Genomic DNA, 19,008 nt, shown 5'->3' on the forward strand with positions numbered 1-19,008 from the left:
AATTCAGTTTCACTGCTTGTTGAATTTGATTGTTTGCCTGTACCACATTCTTTTACAATCCATTTTACTGTTGGACATTTTGATTGTTCTCATGAATAATACTGCTGTGAACATTCTTACACATTTTCTGGTATACATGTGTAGGAGATTCTCTCTCTCTTTCTCTCTCTCTCTCTCTCGACAGAGTCTTGCTTGCCCTGTCACCCAGGCTGGAGTGCAGTGGCTCAGTTTCCACTCACTGCAACCTCGACCTGCCAGGTTCAAGTGATTCTCATGCCTCACAGCCTCTTGAATAGCTGGATTATAGGGACCTGCCACCATGCCTGGCTAATTTTTATATTTTTAGTAGAGATGGGGTTTCATTTTGTTGGCCAGACTGGCCCTGAACTCCTGACCTCAAGTGATCTGCCCACTTCGGCCTCCCAAAGTGCTGGGATTACAAGCATGAGCCATCGTGCCCAGCCTATTTGTAGGAGATTTTCAAGGCCTTGCCTAGTAGTGAAATTGTTGAGCATGTACAAGTCTAGTTTTTCATCAGAATGCCTGTTTTCCAAAGTTGCTGTCCTGGTAAGCTTTCCCACCAGCAGAGTATGAGAGTTCCCTTAGCTCCTCATCCTTGCCAGCACTTGGGTTTTGTCGTTGTTTTTGATTTTTGCCAATTTTGTTAGTGTGGACGGTATCTCATTGTGATTTTAATTTTAATTTTTCTGATTCTTAATGAGGTTGAATATCTTTTCACATATGTTCTTGTATGTTTCCTCTGTTATTGCTATTTATTTATTTGCTCCCCTTTCCCACTGATTACATACATTTAAAAACAAATTGATTTGTATTTATTTATTCTGGATACTACTTCTTTGTTGATTATATGGGCTATAATTATCTTTTTGTTTGTAACTTGTCTTCTTCTTCTCTTTATGGGGCATTCCTTATTTCAGATTTCTCAGTCTTACATTTGTTCTCCTAAATCTTTAATAGTTTTTGACTTTCACATTTAGGTTTTTAATTCATCATGAATAAAGGAAATCTTCAAACAAAAGAGGAGAAAAATGGTGGACCCCTCCCCATTTATTCATTTTCAGAAGTCTAATTCTGTTACATCTTTTCTTCCTTCCTTACCTTTTTCAGGAAGTATTTAAAGCAAATCCCAGCATCGAGTCATCTTATCTGTAAAGATTTCAGTTTTGCTGATATTTATCTGCTTGGTATATGAGTTTCTGAGAGAGGTATGTTAAAATCTATCATGGTGGATTTGGCAATTTCTTCTTTTTCAGACAGTCTCACACTGTCACCCAGGCTGGAGTGCAGTGGCCCAGTCTTGGCTCACTGCAACCTCCGCCTCCTGGGTTCAAATGATTCTCTTGCCTCAGCCTACCAAGTAGCTGGGATTATAGGTGCTTGAAAACACACTCAGCTAATTTTTTATATTTTTAGTAGAGGCAGAATTTCACTATGTTGGCCAGGCTGGTCTCAAATTCCTGACCTTATGACCTGCCTACCTCAGCCCCCCGAAGTGCTAGGATTACAGGCATGAACCACCGTGCCTGGTCATATTTGGCAATTTCTTATCGTGGTTTTTATCAATTTTCATTTCATAGATTTTAAGACTATCTTAGAATGTTTAGAATTATTATATTATCCTGCTGAGTAAAATATTTTTATTATTATGAAGGGGCTTTCTTTATTTCCTGTAATCCTTTTTGCCCTAAAGTCTTTTATATCTGATATTAAATATAACAATACCAGGTTTCTTCTATACCAAGGGCGATATGTCTCTTTCACTCTTCTATTATTTTCAACTTTTGGTATCATCATTTTAACATGTATCTTACAAGCAACAGATAACTGGCTTTTGTATTTTTATCTAGCCTAACTACCTTTGTTATTTAACTGGAAAATTTAGTCTACTTAAATAAAAATACTGAGCTGTTTTAATTTTTTTCTGATTTTGTACTTTTGTCTGGCTTTTCCGTTTTCTTTCTCCTTTCTTGCCTTCTTTTGGAGCTTATCACAATCTAAATCTTCTTAATGTCAATGTTCTCCTTAAATACTTGAATTTCAATTCCTCTTGTGTGCTATCATTATCATCATGTATGTTAATTTCCAGCTTAAAAAAATTTAACCACACAGAGCACTGTTGTTCTTATATGACTGGTGTTTTGTTAACCTTACCTATGTATTTAGACCTTTGTTCTTCATTTGTGTTTGCGTCTCTGACTTTCCTTAACGGATCATTTTTCTACTGCCTTTAGAATTTCTTTCACTGACAGTCAGCAGGTGACAAATTTTGTAAGTGTTTACTCCTTCCAAGTTACTTTTATTTTACCCTTGTTCTCAAAAGATTTGTCTTAAATAGAATTCTGTTCTGCCTTAGCACATAACAGGTACTATTTTACTTTTAGCTATAAACAATTTGACTTCAGTATTGCTTTTGAAAAGTCAGTTTTCCTTCTTATTCTTACTCTCTGAAGGTAATCTTTCTATTCTTCCTGGTTGCTTTTAAAATATTCTTTCTCTTGTTATAAAATTCCACAATGCTATTTCAGTATGTGGATCCATTTTTAGTAATCCTGTTTGGGATTCATTGGGCTTCTTGGATGTTTAGATAAGTATCTTTTTTAGTTTTAGAAAGTTTGAAGAGAAGTTGCTGAGAATATTTTCCTGCCTCATTTTCTTAACTCCTGGAATGCGAATCAGATTTTTGTTAGATCTTCTGACTCCTCCATGTCTCTTTATAAAATAGGCAGCACGTCTTTCACTGTCTTCTGATTCTTCCACCTCTCTTTTTTAAATATGTACCATGTCTTTGACTCTCTGCTGTGGTCTGGTTACTTTCCTCTGACCTGTCTTCCAATTCTCTAACTCTCCTTTGGTTTCTCAAATATGCTGTTAAACCTGCCTGTTGTGTTTCTTATATCTAGTAATACATTGTTTATTTCTGGAAGTTCTGTTTGGTTCTTTTAAAAATTGAATTATTCTCCTCATTATGGTGTTTTATCTTTCTGTTGTGGGTATGTGACTGAATGTGTCTCTGTGGGCTGAGCTGCTTGTTTTTCTCAGAACTGTATCTGTGGAAAATCATTGAGTTCTAGGATAAAATTGAGTTTCTTTAGAGAAGATTGCATTTGCTTCTGTCATTTGCCTACAGCAGAGGTGTCCAATCTTTTGGCTTCCCTGGGCCACATTGGAAGAAGAATAATTGTCTTGGGCCACACGTGAAATAAACTAATGGTAGCAGATGAACTAAAAGAAAAAAAAAACCCACGAGAAAACCTTATAATGTTTTAAGAAAGTTTATGGATTTGTGTTGGGCTACAATCAAAGCCATCCTGGGCTGTGGGTTGGACAAGCTTAGCCTAGAGCCTCTTCCAGTCCTTGACCCCTTAGAATTAATTCTGGGTTTGAGATTTTTCAAAACCACCAAGTAGTATTTTAAGTTGTAATTATCTATGTGAGGGCTGGCTTGTGACTTTGAGTTCTCAAGGGAGATGATTTTTGTTTTTCAAAGCTATGGCTTAGCACAACTTTTTTTTTCTCCTTTTCATGATGGATTCTGGCTCTGTTCCCCAGGCTAGAGTGCAGTGGTGTGAGATCTTGGCTCACTGCAACCTCCGCCTCCCAGGTTCAAGCGATTCTCCTGCCTTAGCCTCCTGAGTAGCTGGGATTATAGGCCCCTGCCACTGTGCCTGGCTAATATTTGTATTTTTAGTAGAGAAGGGGTTTTACCATCTTGGCCAGACTAGTTTCGAACTCGCCACCTTGTGATCCACCTGCCTTGGCCTCCCAAAATGCTGGGATTACAGGTGTGAGCCTGGCCTCGGTGCAACCTTTCTTTTTAATTATTTAAATAATCCCTTTGTAATATGACAGCTCATTTCCAGTTTACCTTCATACTGAGGGATATATATATATTTTAATTTTTTTGTTATTTTATACTTTTGTCTTTTCCTTTTTCTTTTTCCTTTCTTGCCTTCTTTTGGAGCTTATCACAATCTAATTTTCCTTAATGTCACTATTCTCCTTAAACATTTGAATTCCAGTTCCTCCAAACTTATGTGCTATCATTATTATCATGTATTTTAATTTCCAGATCTTTAAAATGTACATTTTAAGGTAGGGAGTTGGATCTTTAAAATGTACATTTTAAAGATTTTTTCTAGGGTCTCCAGACTCCCTAACTTAGGTGGGTCATTGTTCTTTGTCTCCTGTATACTGCTGATAAAGAGATACCCGAGACTGGGCAAAAGAAAGAGGTTTAATTGGAGTCACAGTTCCACGTGGCTGGGGAGGTCTCACAATCATGGCCGGAGGCAAGGAGGAGCAAGTCATGTCTTACATGGATGGCAGCAGACAAAATGAGAGCATACGCAGAGAAACTCCCATTTTTAAAATCATCAGATCTCATGAGACTCATTCACTATCATGAGAACAGCACAGGAAAGAACTGCCCCCATAATTCAATCACCCCTCACCAAGTTCCTCCCATGACACATGGGAATTGTGGGAGCTACAATTTTTTTTTTTTTTGATTTTTTTTTTTCTTTTTCATTTTTTTTTTTTAATTGCATTTTAGGTTTTGGGGTACATGTGATGAACATGCAAGATTGTTGCATAGGTACACACATGGCAGTGTGCTTTGCTGCCTTCCGTCCCCTCACCTGTATCTGTCATCTCTCCCCATGCTATCTCTTCCCACCTCCCCACCCCCCGCCCCTCCCCCATTTCCCTCCAACGGACCCCAGTGTGTAGCACTCCCCTCCCTGTGTCCATGTGTTCTCATTGTTCAACACCCACCTATGAGCGAGAATATACGGTGTTTGATTTTCTGCTCTTGTGTCAGTTTGCTGAGAATGATGGTTTCCAGGTTCATCCATGTCCCTACAAAGGACGTGAACTCATCGTTTTTGATGGCTGCATAATATTCCATGGTGTATATGTACCACATTTTCCCTATCCAGTCTATCATCGTTGGGCATTTGGGTTGGTTCCAGGTCTTTGCTATTGTAAACAGTGGGGAGCTACAATTTAAGATGAAATTTGGGTAAGGACACAGCCAAACCACATGAGGCCTGAAAAGCCAAAAAACTGGCAATTACATTTACCTAGTTTGGCAAATGCCATCAAAGTGAAAATCAGCTTTAGAGAGCTCAGTTGACCTTTCTCTATTCCTGTGTTCCTATAACTTCTGTCCTGAATATTCCTGGATTTCTTACCAACTTATGAATGTATTTAAGAGGACATTTTAAAATGGTTGTCCAGTATTTTTTTGTTGTTTTTATCAGGAAGGTTAGTAAAAGTTTCTAGTCCTCTGTGTTGTCATACACAGGAAAGTCTCTATATTTTTATTTTTGTTTCTCTATTCCCAACTAGATTTTACCATTCTTGAGGGACATGACCTTGCTTTGGATTTCTTTGGCCTTCTCTGTAGTATCACACTCAGTGTTCAGTGGACACTCAGTTACACAGGTAGATATGTAGGTAGAAAACACTTTTGAGGGTTTCTGTTTTATGTATTTCATATCTATTATAGTTTTTAACCTTCCCAGTTATTTGGTAAGGTAGGTTATTCATTTACTTGAAACAGGGTCTCACTCTGCCCCCAAGGCTGAAGTACAGTGGTGCAATTATGGCTCACTGCAGCCTCAACCTCCTAGGCTTAAGCGATCCTCCTGCCTCAGCCTCCCATTAGTGGAGACCACAGGTGCACACCACCAAGCCTGGCTAGGTTTTCAAATTTTTTTGGAGAGATGTGGTTTTGTTTTGTTGCCCAGGCTGGTCTTGAACTCCTGAGCTCAAGTGATTCTCCTGCCTTGGCCCCCCGAAGTGTTGGGATTATAGGCATGAGCCACCATGCCTGGCCATTATTATTACCTCTGTTTTACTGATCAGTAAACTAAGACTTAGAGGGACAATTTGGACACAAATCTGATAATAAGTAGGGGTAGAATTTAGATTCATGACTATTGACTTATAATTCTGTGTTCTTTCCCCTATGCCATTTTGCTTTTTAATTAATGTCATTGATATTTGACATCTCCTGATTACTTTGTCTAGATTTGAAAATTCTAGAGGAACCACTGGATTCATAGTATCTTGATGAAATTATCTCTAAATCCTCACCTAAAATACATTTTCTAAAGGTATTTACTTTGCTTAAGCTTTCACCAGTGACTTAAAACAGTATATTGACTTCTGTTACAGAAAACAGAAGAAAGAATTGGTCTTTTTTGCTGTTGCAGCATTGTGAGATATTTTTGTTATAAAATGTAGGTAATTTTTGTATTTCCCAACAGGTGTGTATGTAATATAGATTGCAGTGGATACAGTTTTAATCCTGTGTGTGCTTCTGATGGGAGTTCCTATAATAATCCCTGTTTTGTTCGAGAAGCATCTTGTATAAAGCAGGAGCAAATTGATATAAGGCATCTTGGCCATTGCACAGGTAAAATCCATTTTATTTATTCAGAGACCCACCTTTATTATTGTATGCATATAATCTTATTTGTACATTTGGTAGTATTTCAAATTTGTAAAATAAGAAATCCTTGAAGCTTTATTTTCTTTTATTACTTCATATTTCAGAATTTATTTTTATTACTAATTTAGACTTTTAAAAACTTTATTTTCATTTTCTCAAGACACAAACCATGCTTCTTGGTTTTTATTTAGTTCTTGGTTGCTAGCTGATCCTAACATGAAATTATGAATATTATTTATAGTTCTAAGGTCATCTCAAATTTGGAATGATAATAGCTGTTTAAGAGTTAGATAACTTATTTTAATTACAGTAAAACTATGTTATTGCCATACATTTGTTAAACCTCTTTTTATAGAACATAATAGTTTACTTTGTTCTCCAATTATCTGTGTCATTTTTCCCTGTGCATATTATGTACAATTACAGATTTTGATATGAAGTTAGAGAATTTAAAGAAAAATTATTGGTTTTAGCTTAAAATTCTTTTTGCCCTTCTTGCTTTATGTTTTAGCTTAGAAAGCATGATACCATATAAGAAGGGAGTTTTTGTTTTCTACCCTTGTTAGAAATATTCAGTCTCTAAAGCCAGAGGTTCTCAATCTTCTTTCCTCAGTAATACTCAGATGAGCTGGGAAGATGGATCGTTTCCTCAGTTACATATGTGGGCCTTGTGCATTCTCGTGGACTAGAATTGTACATCTTTCTTGCTTACTAGTTCCTTACTTCTTCCCTTTTTAGACGTATTAAAGGGATAGTATGCTTTTATCTGAGCGAAGGGGATAAGGTTGTAAGCCAAAATTTGGTACTTTATATTGTTAACAAATTATTTGTGACACACAGTTGATTGTAGTACCTCTGGTCTAAACTACCAACAAATGCCCAAGAAGCTCATCAGACAATTTCTAGGTAGGAGTTGAGCATGGGCATGATAGAGGAACACCATTTGCTGACAGGGATCCCTTGGGGGTAGATGTCCCACTTAGCCTTTATCTTGAAGTATGATACCCCCACCCCAATGGGTTGGCATTTAGAGCTTGGGTGGGAAGACTAGCTTAGAAAAGGACTATGTTCTCTGAGGAAAGATGCATATTTGAATGGTACTCTTTGGAATTTCAAGTTCAGAGCAGTTGGTCAGTGTATTAATCGTCCTCACATTCCTGTAAAGAACTACCTGAGACTGGGTAATTTATAAAGAAAAGAGATATAATTGGCTTGCAGTTCCACAAGCTGTACCAGAAGTATGGCTGAGAGGCCTCAGGAATCTTACAATCATGGTGGATGGGAAAGAGGAACATCTTACATGGCCACAGAAGGAGGAAGAGAAAGCGAAGGGAGAGGTGTCATGCACTTTTGTAAACAACCAGATCTTATGAGAACTCACTCACTATTATGAGAACAGCAAGAGGGAAATCTGCCCCCACAATCTAGTCACCTTACACAAGGTCCCTCTTCCAACAGTCCCCACTGTTAAAATTAGACATGAGATTTGGGTGGGGACACAGACCCAAACCATATCAGTCAAGCTTGAGAGTTTAATTAAAATGCATCTTTTGGAGTGATTGGTCCTTAAGTTTTGTCTTAGTCCCCTCTGTAATTTTTCATCCACAAACCTAATTATGTCTTTTCTTTGCTTCCCCAACTAGTATTGGGAAGCTTGTGCCTCTGTACACGTGGTTATGGCTCATTTATAGTCTTCTCTGTCCAGGTGTAGTTCTCAAATCAGGGGTCATTTTTTATAGTAAGTGTTTCATAACACAACTGAGATTCCCCATTTATCTTAATCTGATGTTTCCAGGGAAACAGTGGCAGGAGAAGGTAAATCTTGAGGCAGCTGTCCTTTAGAGAAAGGAAGGGTTAACCCTTTATTCTCAGAGTATGTGTTGTTTTAGTTTGCATAGGAAAGAGTTTTTAAAGGAGTGACATTGGAGCTGAAGTGTAGATGAAATTGACTATTCATCATGCCAAGAGCACTTACACCTAGGATACCTCAAGGCAATTAGAGAATGGTAACAACATGAGCAGGATAAGTGGATAGAGGTTAAGAAGAACTTGGAATTATCTGGAATTACTGGGAGTATCATGATATGACTTAACCATTGTATATATCTTAATTTGAAAACCGTTTTCTCTTATAGATACAGATGACACTAGTTTGTTGGGAAAGAAAGATGATGGACTACAGTATCGACCAGATGTGAAAGGTACCGAATCATGCTTCTCCAAATTTTGGCCAACTATGGAAATATGGTCATTAGCTGTCCTTATTAGTTCTATTTCCATTATAAAAACACCCCTAACTTTGCTCTCTATAGTAATATACCTAACACAGTCAATTATTACTATTAAGAGTAACAGAAACAGTTGAAGTTCATCTCTTCATATGTAAAGTACTCTCATATATGCTTTCTTTGATTAAAATTTTTATTAAGATAATTTTAGATGTACATGCAATTGTAAGAAGTTATACAAAAAGATCTCTTAATATGTTTTATAAAAATCCTCTTTACTCATCTAGAATCTCCTGTTAACACTTGCCCTGTGCCCAGGTCTTTGAACCTTGTTCTTTTTGCCTGAAACTCTTTATTTCCTTTCCCGACTAATTCCTTCTTATCCTTTTAATCTTAGCTTGGAGGTTAATTTTCTTTTGGGAAATATCCCTTGACTCTGAAGTCTATATTAGGTACTTTTCCTCTATACTCCCCTCTCTGAACACTTAACCTACTCTATTATAACTGCCTTTTTATTTGTCTGTAATCCTCTCTAAGCTATGAGTTCTGTGAGGAGAGGAGAACCTGTCTGTCATATTCACTCTGTATCCCTAACCCTACCAGAATATCTGGCACATAAGTAGGTACGCCGTGCTTGTCTAAAGAGTGGATGCGGCTCAAAGAAGCAGTAGGTTTTATTTACACAAGGTCTCATGTAGTAGAGGTCAGAGCAGAGGCTGGATTCCAGATTCCTTGACTTCAAGGCCATTGCTCTTCTTGCTTGTTTTCATATCCATTATTTTGTTTGATTCTTATAACTGGTCTGATAGGTAATGATCAATGGGAAGATTGAAGATCAGTGAGGTTGTATGTAGTTAACTAAAACAGGTCTATATCTTTGGCTTTCTACACCAGGACCTCTATATAATTGCTGTATCACAAGTGCATCATTTATCCATTTGTTTGGTTATACTATTAAAAGATATGTGATCTACATTTTATACCTAATTTCTAAACAATATGTAAAATGGGAGTGATAATAATACCTGTTTCATAGAGTTTCATAAAAACTAAATGAGATAATACACGTCAAGTGCTTTGAACAGTGTCAGACATACTCGTAAGTGTTCAATGATTGGTAGCTGTTATTATCATTGAGTAATTTGTTACTTCTCTTACTTGAATCATGTCAAACCTGCGTCAGTTATAACCCACAAGCTCCTGAAATATGTCTCCTATGTTGATACAAATTGCTGTATTTAAAATAGAAAATCTCCAGTATTCTCATAGGAGACAAAATAGATCAGCTTCAGTTTTATTCACTATATTGATAGTACTTGACTAGAATAGGAAGGCCGTTTTTCAGTATTTGGAAACTCATACTTAGGATAATTTGTAGAATTGCATGTTCTGAAGCACTTGTGTGCTGTTGATAATGGGTAATTTAGAGCCTAGGCCACTTTTGAGGTACTGAAAATCTTTTACACATAAGAATTGATCTCTAATTTAAATAAAATTATTATATTAGATATAATTTATTATGTACCTAATTTATACTGGTCATTTTACTGTTTGTGGTTAGAAAGATATCTAAAATATATGGATCTTTAAAGAGCTTGTGATATAGTAAATGCAGATAACCAACTTCTAACAAAGTAGAAATTGATTATTGCTAAAAATGTAGTATAGTTTAAAAGTACAATGGGAATTCAGAAAAATTGAGATTAATCTTTGGTGGAGAACAGTGGGAATCTGTGAAATGTCATAGAAGAAGTGGAACTTGAATGAACCACGAAGGATGGTTAGGATTTGAACAGGAGTCAAAAGGATATATAAGGAGGATAGGTGAGCATGAGCATAGATATGCATACAACATTACGACAGGATGTGTTGGAGAAAGGTAAGGAATCCTTTGGGCTGGAGAGTAGGCGGCTTAAGAGGTAGAAGTGGAAGGCAAGGCTAGAAAGATAGCTTGGGGCCAGATTGTGTAGAGCGTTGAATCCTATGCTACTCTAGGGAATTTAGACTTTATTCATGGGCAGTGGGGAATCATTAATATATTTGAAAAAAGCAAGGCTACAAAGTTAATCATTTGAAAGCATGATACCTGGCAGGAACATGGTGCTTATTATATACAGTGGAATCTAGGCAGGGATATCAGTTAGGTAAAGTCAAAAGGAATAGACATCTGCTTAGATATGAGAGATAGAGAGTTAAAAATGACTTAAGACTTCAAGCTCGCTGCTGGGCGCGGTGGCTCACGCCTGTAATCCCAGCACTTTGGGAGGCCGAGACGGGTGGATCACGAGGTCAAGAGATCGAGACCATCCTGGTCAACATGGTGAAACCCCGTCTCTACTAAATATACAAAAAATTAGCCGGGCATGGTGGCGCGTGCCTGTAATCCCAGCTACTCAGGAGGCTGAGGCAGGAGAATTGCCTGAACCCAGGAGGTGGAGGTTGCGGTGAGCCAAGATCGCGCCATTGCACTCCAGCCTGGGTAACAAGAACGAAACTCCATCTAAAAAAAAAAAAAAGAAGACTTCAAGCTCAGATGATTTAGATGATGAATTCTGTTCACAGAACTAAGGATATTAGGGTAGGTAAAGGTTTTTGGATTAAGGTAAGGGAGGAGTTGATGGTGGAGGTGATTGATTGTATTTCAGAGTTTGAGGTGCTTGTGGAACTCATCCAGATTACTTTGTTCAGTATAAATTTGTGAGTCAGTCTTTGGATATAGAGGTGATAACTGAAGCCACAAGAATGAATGAGAGAGAGTTGTATTATCAGGTGTAGTAGCTACTGGCCATATTTAGCTATTTAAATTTAAAATCAGCTTGGACAACATGGTGAGACCTTGTCTTTAAACAAAATTAAGCGGGTATGGTGGTATGCGCTGTGGTCTCAGCTATTCAGGAGGCTGTCTTGGAGGATGGCTAGAGCCCAGGGGTCAAGGCTGCAATGAACTGAGATTGCACCATTACACTAAGCCTGGGTGACAAAGCAAGACTCTGTTTCAAAAAAAAAAATTAAAAATATACTAGCCCTGTTTCATATGTTCAATAGCCACATATGACCAGTGACTACCATATGGGACAGCACAGATGTAGAACGTTTTTAAAGCTGAAGAAAGTTCTGTCGGACAGCACTATTATTTAGAAAGAAGAGAAGGCCCAACTTGGGATGAAGCAGAAAGAGGACTGAGAGGAAGAAAGTCAAGAATACACAGAAGCTACAAGGGAAACGAAGGCCAGTAGCTTAAAAAGCTACAGAAAGATATTAGAAGACCAGGACTAAACTATGCTTGAATTGGAAGACAAGGGGATCATTGGCAATCTTGGACCAAGGAGTTTCTTTCATGAAAGATAAAAGATGAAACCCAAATTGTAAAAAGGTTCTCCTAGGAAATAGAGGTTAAAAGGTAACTCTATTTTTATTGTATTAATTAATTAATTTTGGTCTCATTTGCTTTTTTTGTTGTGGTGGTTCTCACACCATTTATGGAAGGCCCTTACTAAATATCCACATCTGCAGCACACAGCCAAGATTGGGTAGGTAAGTCAGTAATCTGAGGATGGAGGCTGCAAAGTCAAAAGCAGGAACACAGTACCAGCAAGAAGCTGGAAAGCTGGGAAGATAGTGCTCAATAAGAAATGTCTTTTAAAGCTTAGCTCTTCGAGAAGAGTGCTTGTGAAATGGAGTATTTGTATGGCTAGAATAGCTGCCGAATTAGTGCTTTTCCTGGGCTGTCAGAAAACCTATGGTAAATATTGAAATTGGGGTGTTAGAAGCTCTGTTGTAGATGCTGAAGTCATAAAGGATATGATGATTGAGCATGAGTTGTATGGGAGATGGGTATGTGACATTTAGAAAACTTACATCTATGATACATAAGCAGAATAGTATAATAAACCCTCATAAACCCAGAACCCACCTTCAACAGTTGTTAGCTTTATCATTCTTTGTCTGTATACCTCTACCCATGTGATTATCTTTATTCTCATTTTATAGTTTTTAAAGGTGTAATTTATAGCACTGAAATGCACAAATCTTGACCAATGGATGCACCTCACGTATATCACAGCTTATATCTATACCATTTCCATCACACAGGAAGTTCCTTTGTGCTATATGTCATTTTAATGTGTCCATTTTGATTCAAAGATATGCTCCTATAGCCTATAATGTAACCATACCACCCTTTTTATTATTATGAAGACATTCTCACTTCGTTCCTGAGCTCCACCTTGTCCCAACCCCTTCTCCATCTTTGGTCTCGTCCTTGAGCCTCATTAGTCTTGCCTCCTGCTTCTGGCCAGGGATACCTGAGATACTGAGATATTGATAGCATTTCTGTTACTGGTGACTGTTTAGCTATTTCAGTCCAGGTCTTTTGATATGCCCTTTTAAAAATGATTTTGACAAATGTGCCTCATCAAAAGGAAAGACTATGAGCCAGGTGCTAAGATCAATGAAGGAAATCAGAGAATGTCATGGAGTGTGGTGGAGTGGAGAGTCATGCAGAGGATGATTAGCAGGCTCCTAAGAGAGTAAGGTGGTGGGGAGCTGAGGGTGGAATGCTGGCCTGGAAGTGACAGTGGTGAGCACATCAGGGGAAGAGGGAAGGAAGGGAACCTAGGAAGTAATGTGGTCTTGGTACATCAGGAAGATGAAAGGAGTATTTTCTAAGGGAGTAGTTAAGGAGGTAGATAAGCTTATTCATATTAAAAAGGTGTTTCTCTGGGCAGAGTGAGCAGGCTAGGAAAGGAAGAATCAGGGCTGGTATGGAGAATAGTGTGGTTTAGAATTGGGAGAGTCAGGGGTGTTGGAGTATGGGTAGGAGTTTATATAGAGGAAGACAATTCCTTAATGGAGTCCAAGCAGACTGTGGTTAGGGAAGGATATGTGGAGGAATATGTTGGTGATGATGGCTGGGGGGCTGCAGGGTTGCATATTTTGAATTTTTTTTTTAACTATAGAGATTTAAAGAAATAATGAGCCCTAGGGTTACTGATGCAGTGTTCATATAGTTGTGGCCTCAGCAGCTTACCTTCCAGGTACATATCTCCATTGCTAATAGCAACTCCTCATGCTTTGGTTGTACATTGATGAACCAGGACAGATAGCTAATGGAACAACCCTTTGCAGATAAGCCATCTGGTACTGAGTTTTCTCATAACATCATCCCTTAGAACCATAACTATCCTTTGTATTTGAAAACACTGCAGCTGGTGGTGGAATTGTTTCTGAATGCCTCTGTGGGTGAAAGGAGCCATTTGGTGACCAAGTATACTTTTTATATTATACACACACGCACACGCATGCACACACACACACACACACACACTCTCACACACATTGTTCAGAGACTAGCAGTTGCAGTTGTTCTTGGAGCCTGTCACCACTTGCCTAAGAGCTTGTTTAGGCAGGATCATTCTGTGCTCAGCTCTTACTGTGTGTGTGGTTACATCTCTGTTATGATTTCTGAAACCATGGTATGTTACATCTTTTGAGCCTTTTTATCTTTCCTTTTTGAAGTTGGCTAATTTACTTGGCCTGGAGAGCAGGTGCGTGGCCATTCTGCTTTTTATCTTTTCCTACACATCTCCTAGGATAGATTGGAGAAATGATACTGTAATGGCTAAGAGCTTGCCCTCTGGAGTCAGACCTGGTCTATGCCTAATAGCTGTGTGTCTTGATTTCTCTGAGCCTCATTGATCACAACTGTAATTAGGGGCAATAATATCTACTACCTAAGATCACTCTGAATATTAAACACTATGTTACTGAGTTCATTATCAATGTTATTATGGTTATTTTTAATACTTTTTTTCCCTAGTTTCATGTTCAGTAACCTGGCTGTGCTCAACAGCCTCACCATTGGTGAGTTAGTTATTTGTCTTGCTATTTAATATTATGGTTCATAAGTAACATCAGTAGGATATTCTTTCACTTAACAGTTATTAATCAAGTGCTCTACTGTGTGTCAGGTGCTTTCACATATTTGTGTTATTTAGTCCTCATAACAGCCAAGTTTATCCTCATTCTGCAGATGAAGAAGCTGAAACTGCAGGACTTTTGCCCATATAGAATGGCAGAACAGGGACTAGAATTCAGACTTTCTGACCCTAAGTGCTACTCCTTCCCTTTGTACCACAATTCCACAATTCTTTTGTGCCTCCTGCTTTCTTAATTACTTCCAGATATTTAATATCCTCTGAGCTATTACCTTGGTGAACCTTAGTGTTTGTGCTCTAGCCTGGATCTTTTTCAAAGCACTAGTTTCACGTATTCAGTTGCCTAGTGGGTCTTTGTATTTGTTTGTTTTGCCATTGCTTCAAATTTCTAGAACTACCATAGTGCCTGGAACATAATAGATGCTTAAAAAATACTTTCTGAATGACTGGAGATCTGAATTTGACCTCAGCTTACTACGTTGTCTCTACAGAGTCCCAATCATTAGGCTCATTTTTAGAGTCATTTTTACGTAATTCTGTATTATGAGGATTTTCAATAAAGAGGACAGTTTTGTTCTACTAAACACTAAATGTACAGGGGTTAGTGCTGGATGCCACTCTTCAAGATAGTTATAAATAATTGTTTGAATAGGGGTGGGAATGGGGAAATTTGAGCTTAAAAATAAAAAATTGGTAAGCGGAGAGGGCATAAAAGATATGGGGAAGTCTACATAAAGTTGAAGTGAGATTTCATTCAACGTAAGGAAAATCTGATGATATTGGAATGAACTGTATTATGAGTTCTGGAAGTGTTCAAGTAGACATAGGCTCTGAGGGTTATAAAACTAAAGAGATTCCTTTATCAAACCAGATGGCCTCCAAGGACCCTTCCAGATCTGAGTTTCTGAGTTCATTCACTTTTCAAAACATCTTCATGTTTTTTTTTTTTTTTTTCTATGTCTTCTATCTGTTTCCACTGCTGAGCTTTAGCTATTGCCTAGGGTGGAGTGCAGTGGCACAATCTCAGCTCACTGCAACTTCCACTTCCTGGGTTCAAGCGATTCTTGTGCCTCAGTCTCCCGAGTAGCTGGGATTACAGGTGTGCACCACCATGCCCAGCTAATGGATTATGTAGTAACCTTTTAATTGGTGACCTGATATATATATATATGGTCTTCCTAGTTCTCTTGCCCCATTATCTTGTATGTTGGTATCCAGTTAATTGTTTTAACATCTTTATTGAGATACAATTTACATGCCATTAAGTTCACCTGTTTAAAGTGTACAATTCAGTGTTTTTTTTTTTTTAGTATATTTACAGAGTTGTTAAAGTGTTATCATAATCTAATTTTAGAATATTTTCTTCACCCCTAAAGGAACTTCCACACCCATTATTAGTCACTCCCCATTTGCTTAACCACCAGCTCTAGGCAAATACTATAAACTACTTTTCGTGTAAAACCCGGCTTTCCTTGTGCTGCTCTTCAAAAGGCCTTTATCTTCCTTGTACGTATGATGAAGAAAACATTCTCACCTGGAATTCAAATTTTTTTATAGTCTAGTTTCAGCCTACTTTTCCAACTTTGACATCTACCCTTCCCCAGTCTGAATGTATCACTCTACGCGGGTTGCTACTCTCTGTTCTTGAGAATGCTGTATGCATTATACCTTCCCTTTGGCTTTTACCACTCCTCTGTCTAAATCTATTTATGCTTTGAGTCTTAACTTGAGTCCTACCCTATCAATAATCAATAAATCTTTTAGCCTACAATGAGTTCTCCTTTCAATTTAAACTTCCTTAGCACCTAGTGTTATAAAACCATCTTTTGCCATTTAATTGTAAACTGCCCCATGGGTCCTCTTCCCTTGTGTTATTCAGCTTTTCATATGTATATGTTGATTTTCTAAATAGATTATAAGCTTCTTGGGGACAAGGACCATGTATGCTCTTTTTTTATATCCTCTGTAGCTTAGCTGAGCATGTAGCTATACCCAGAAATAGTATGTATGTCTAATGGGATGAATAATGCTGGCGTTGAGTGGAATATTAGACTCTGTGAATTTGTACGTTGTCACAGGGTTCAAAGCCTTATTAGACATCTTCATGTTTTATATAGCTTCACTTTACCTACAGCTTGATATCACATTCTTTCATTAATTTATTCAGTATATGTTTGTGTCATGCTTTTTCTATTAATTTCTCAAAACCTTGTTTTTAATGTAGTTAACTTTCTCTGTTTTCACCTAGCTGAGTCCTCCAATAGCTTTCAGCTCTGCATTATTTTTGAAATTCTTTGCAATTTAAAGAACTTTCTTATGGTAGATTAGTACATTACCACAGCCTCTACAGACCTGCACAGTCCTATTGCTATATACCCTATAGGACTTTATTTTCATAGGTTGGTGCATAACGTTAGTCTCTGTAGTTCTGTTGTTACACACTTTCATGGCCATGTTCTGAGAAATGCTATGGGAGATGACCACTTCCTCAGTTTATTTGTGGCCTGATTGGGAATGTAGAGTAGCATTTTTAGTTTGAAACTGTAGCAGGAAAAGTACATTTGATTTCAGTTATTTGGCTTCTTATAAACAATTTCTCATCAAAGCAAATTACTTTAGGAAAGTCTTCTGCTTGGATCACAAATATTAATAAATAAAAGATATGTTAATTAAGGTTTGACCTCTTGTGAAACACATTATAGGACTGCTACAAACAGTCCAGTTCACTAAGGGATTCAAGATGGAAACCTTTAATTGGATAATAATTTTGTCAATGGAAAACAACAAAGTTATAATATATAACTATCTTTTTTCTCTCTTTACCAGGAGAAAATTAGAATTTATTCATTTAACAAACATTTGTTGAGCATGTAACAATACTTGGTAATATTTATTTATTAAGTACTTATTGTTTTCCAGGCACTGTTTTAAGTTCTATACACACTTATATTCTTAATACATGAAATGTATTATCTCATTTAGGCCTCATAACAACCCTACAAGAAGCAGACATCATTGTCATCTTCATTTCTCAGATGAAGAAACTGAGGGCCAGAAATGGTTAAGTAACTGCCTTTTGGTCACACAGCTAGAGAGTGTTGTAACCAGGATACAAACCTAGGCAGTCTGACTCTAGAGCTGTGTTCTTAGCCATTGTATGTACTACATGCTAAGTGTTAGGAGTTATACAGAAATGAATAACACAAGCAGCTAGATTCTTAAGGAGCTCACAATCTTATAGTAGAGGCTGACTTTAAAAGCCCAAATAGCAATATAACAGGCAGTATCGTGAGTGTTATAATAAAGGAGTAATTGCTCAGGATCATAGCAACTCAAAAGAGGACCTGATTTCTTTTGCCATGGCAGAATTATAGTCTGGGAGCTAGATGAGACCTTGTGAGCCCTTCGACGACAGAATATGTTTTCCCAGCATCTAGCAGAGTACCCGGCATGTACAAGATGATTAGTAGATGATAAATTAGTGATCTGTTTTGCACTTTCCAGTGTGATAGATACTAGGCTTGTGTGGCTATTGAGCACTTGAAATGTGGCTAGTCAGAATTGAGATATTTTGTGGGTGTAAAATATCAGAATTTAGAGACTTATTTTAAAAATTAAAAAGATCTCAATTTTTAATATTGGTAATATGTGAAAATGATATTTATTGGCTATATTGGGTGAATTATATGATTAAAATTTATTTACTTGTTTCTATGTACTTTTAAAAATCTGGGCTACTAGAAAATATAAAATTACATATGTTTCTTGTACTATACCTATGTTGGGTAGTGCTGGTCTCATTCAGCTCCCTTAGAGAGAAGTGATTTGAATGAGGCCAAAAAGCAGTAAGGACATTTTTTAAATTGAGAATTTATATATAAGGTTCCCTGACTTTTGGATCTGTTCTTTTTCTAGGCATAAATTAAATTAGCACAATGTAAATATATATACTTTGAGGAAAAATGACATCATTTTGGTCTGGTTTCTCTCTGCTTTAGTTCCACTGTCCCTGAGCTTAATAATCATGAAGGTTTTGTTCTGTCTGTATGTAAATTTTGATCCTCAGGAAATCTGCATTTTTAGTTCTCAGGGTTTTTTTATGCTTGGCACCTCTATTCTCACTTCTCCCTTGATCTTCCTCTTGATCTTCCCATACACATACGTATAGCTCACTGTTTCATTCTTTTTTAATTTGTTTCTATTAACATTTAAAAATTTTTATTAACATGTTTTATTTATATTTTGGGGAGATAGGCCCTGTGATGTTACATGATGTGCTATATAAATAGCTGGTTGTTTTGGTAGTATTGTACGTGCATTTGTTATCTCCCTCATTTCTCTCAAAACTGCATGAAATGTAGGTCCT

General features: G+C 37.4%; 1 protein-coding gene across 2 annotated transcripts in view; it reads left to right on the forward strand.

Annotated features, from left to right (window-relative positions):
• The window catches only part of TMEFF1 (transmembrane protein with EGF like and two follistatin like domains 1), a 107,530-nt gene that overhangs the window by 70,936 nt on the left and 17,586 nt on the right, over positions 1-19,008 (forward strand). For both annotated transcript variants that reach the window (XM_010350835.3, XM_074395104.1), the window contains 2 exons: positions 6,294-6,442; positions 8,614-8,679. In XM_010350835.3, coding sequence (XP_010349137.2) covers positions 6,294-6,442; positions 8,614-8,679 — 215 coding nt within the window. The remainder of the gene's footprint in view (positions 1-6,293; positions 6,443-8,613; positions 8,680-19,008) is intronic.

This window comes from Saimiri boliviensis, chromosome 2, assembly GCF_048565385.1.
Source record: "Saimiri boliviensis isolate mSaiBol1 chromosome 2, mSaiBol1.pri, whole genome shotgun sequence".
Classification (NCBI taxonomy): domain Eukaryota; kingdom Metazoa; phylum Chordata; class Mammalia; order Primates; family Cebidae; genus Saimiri; species Saimiri boliviensis.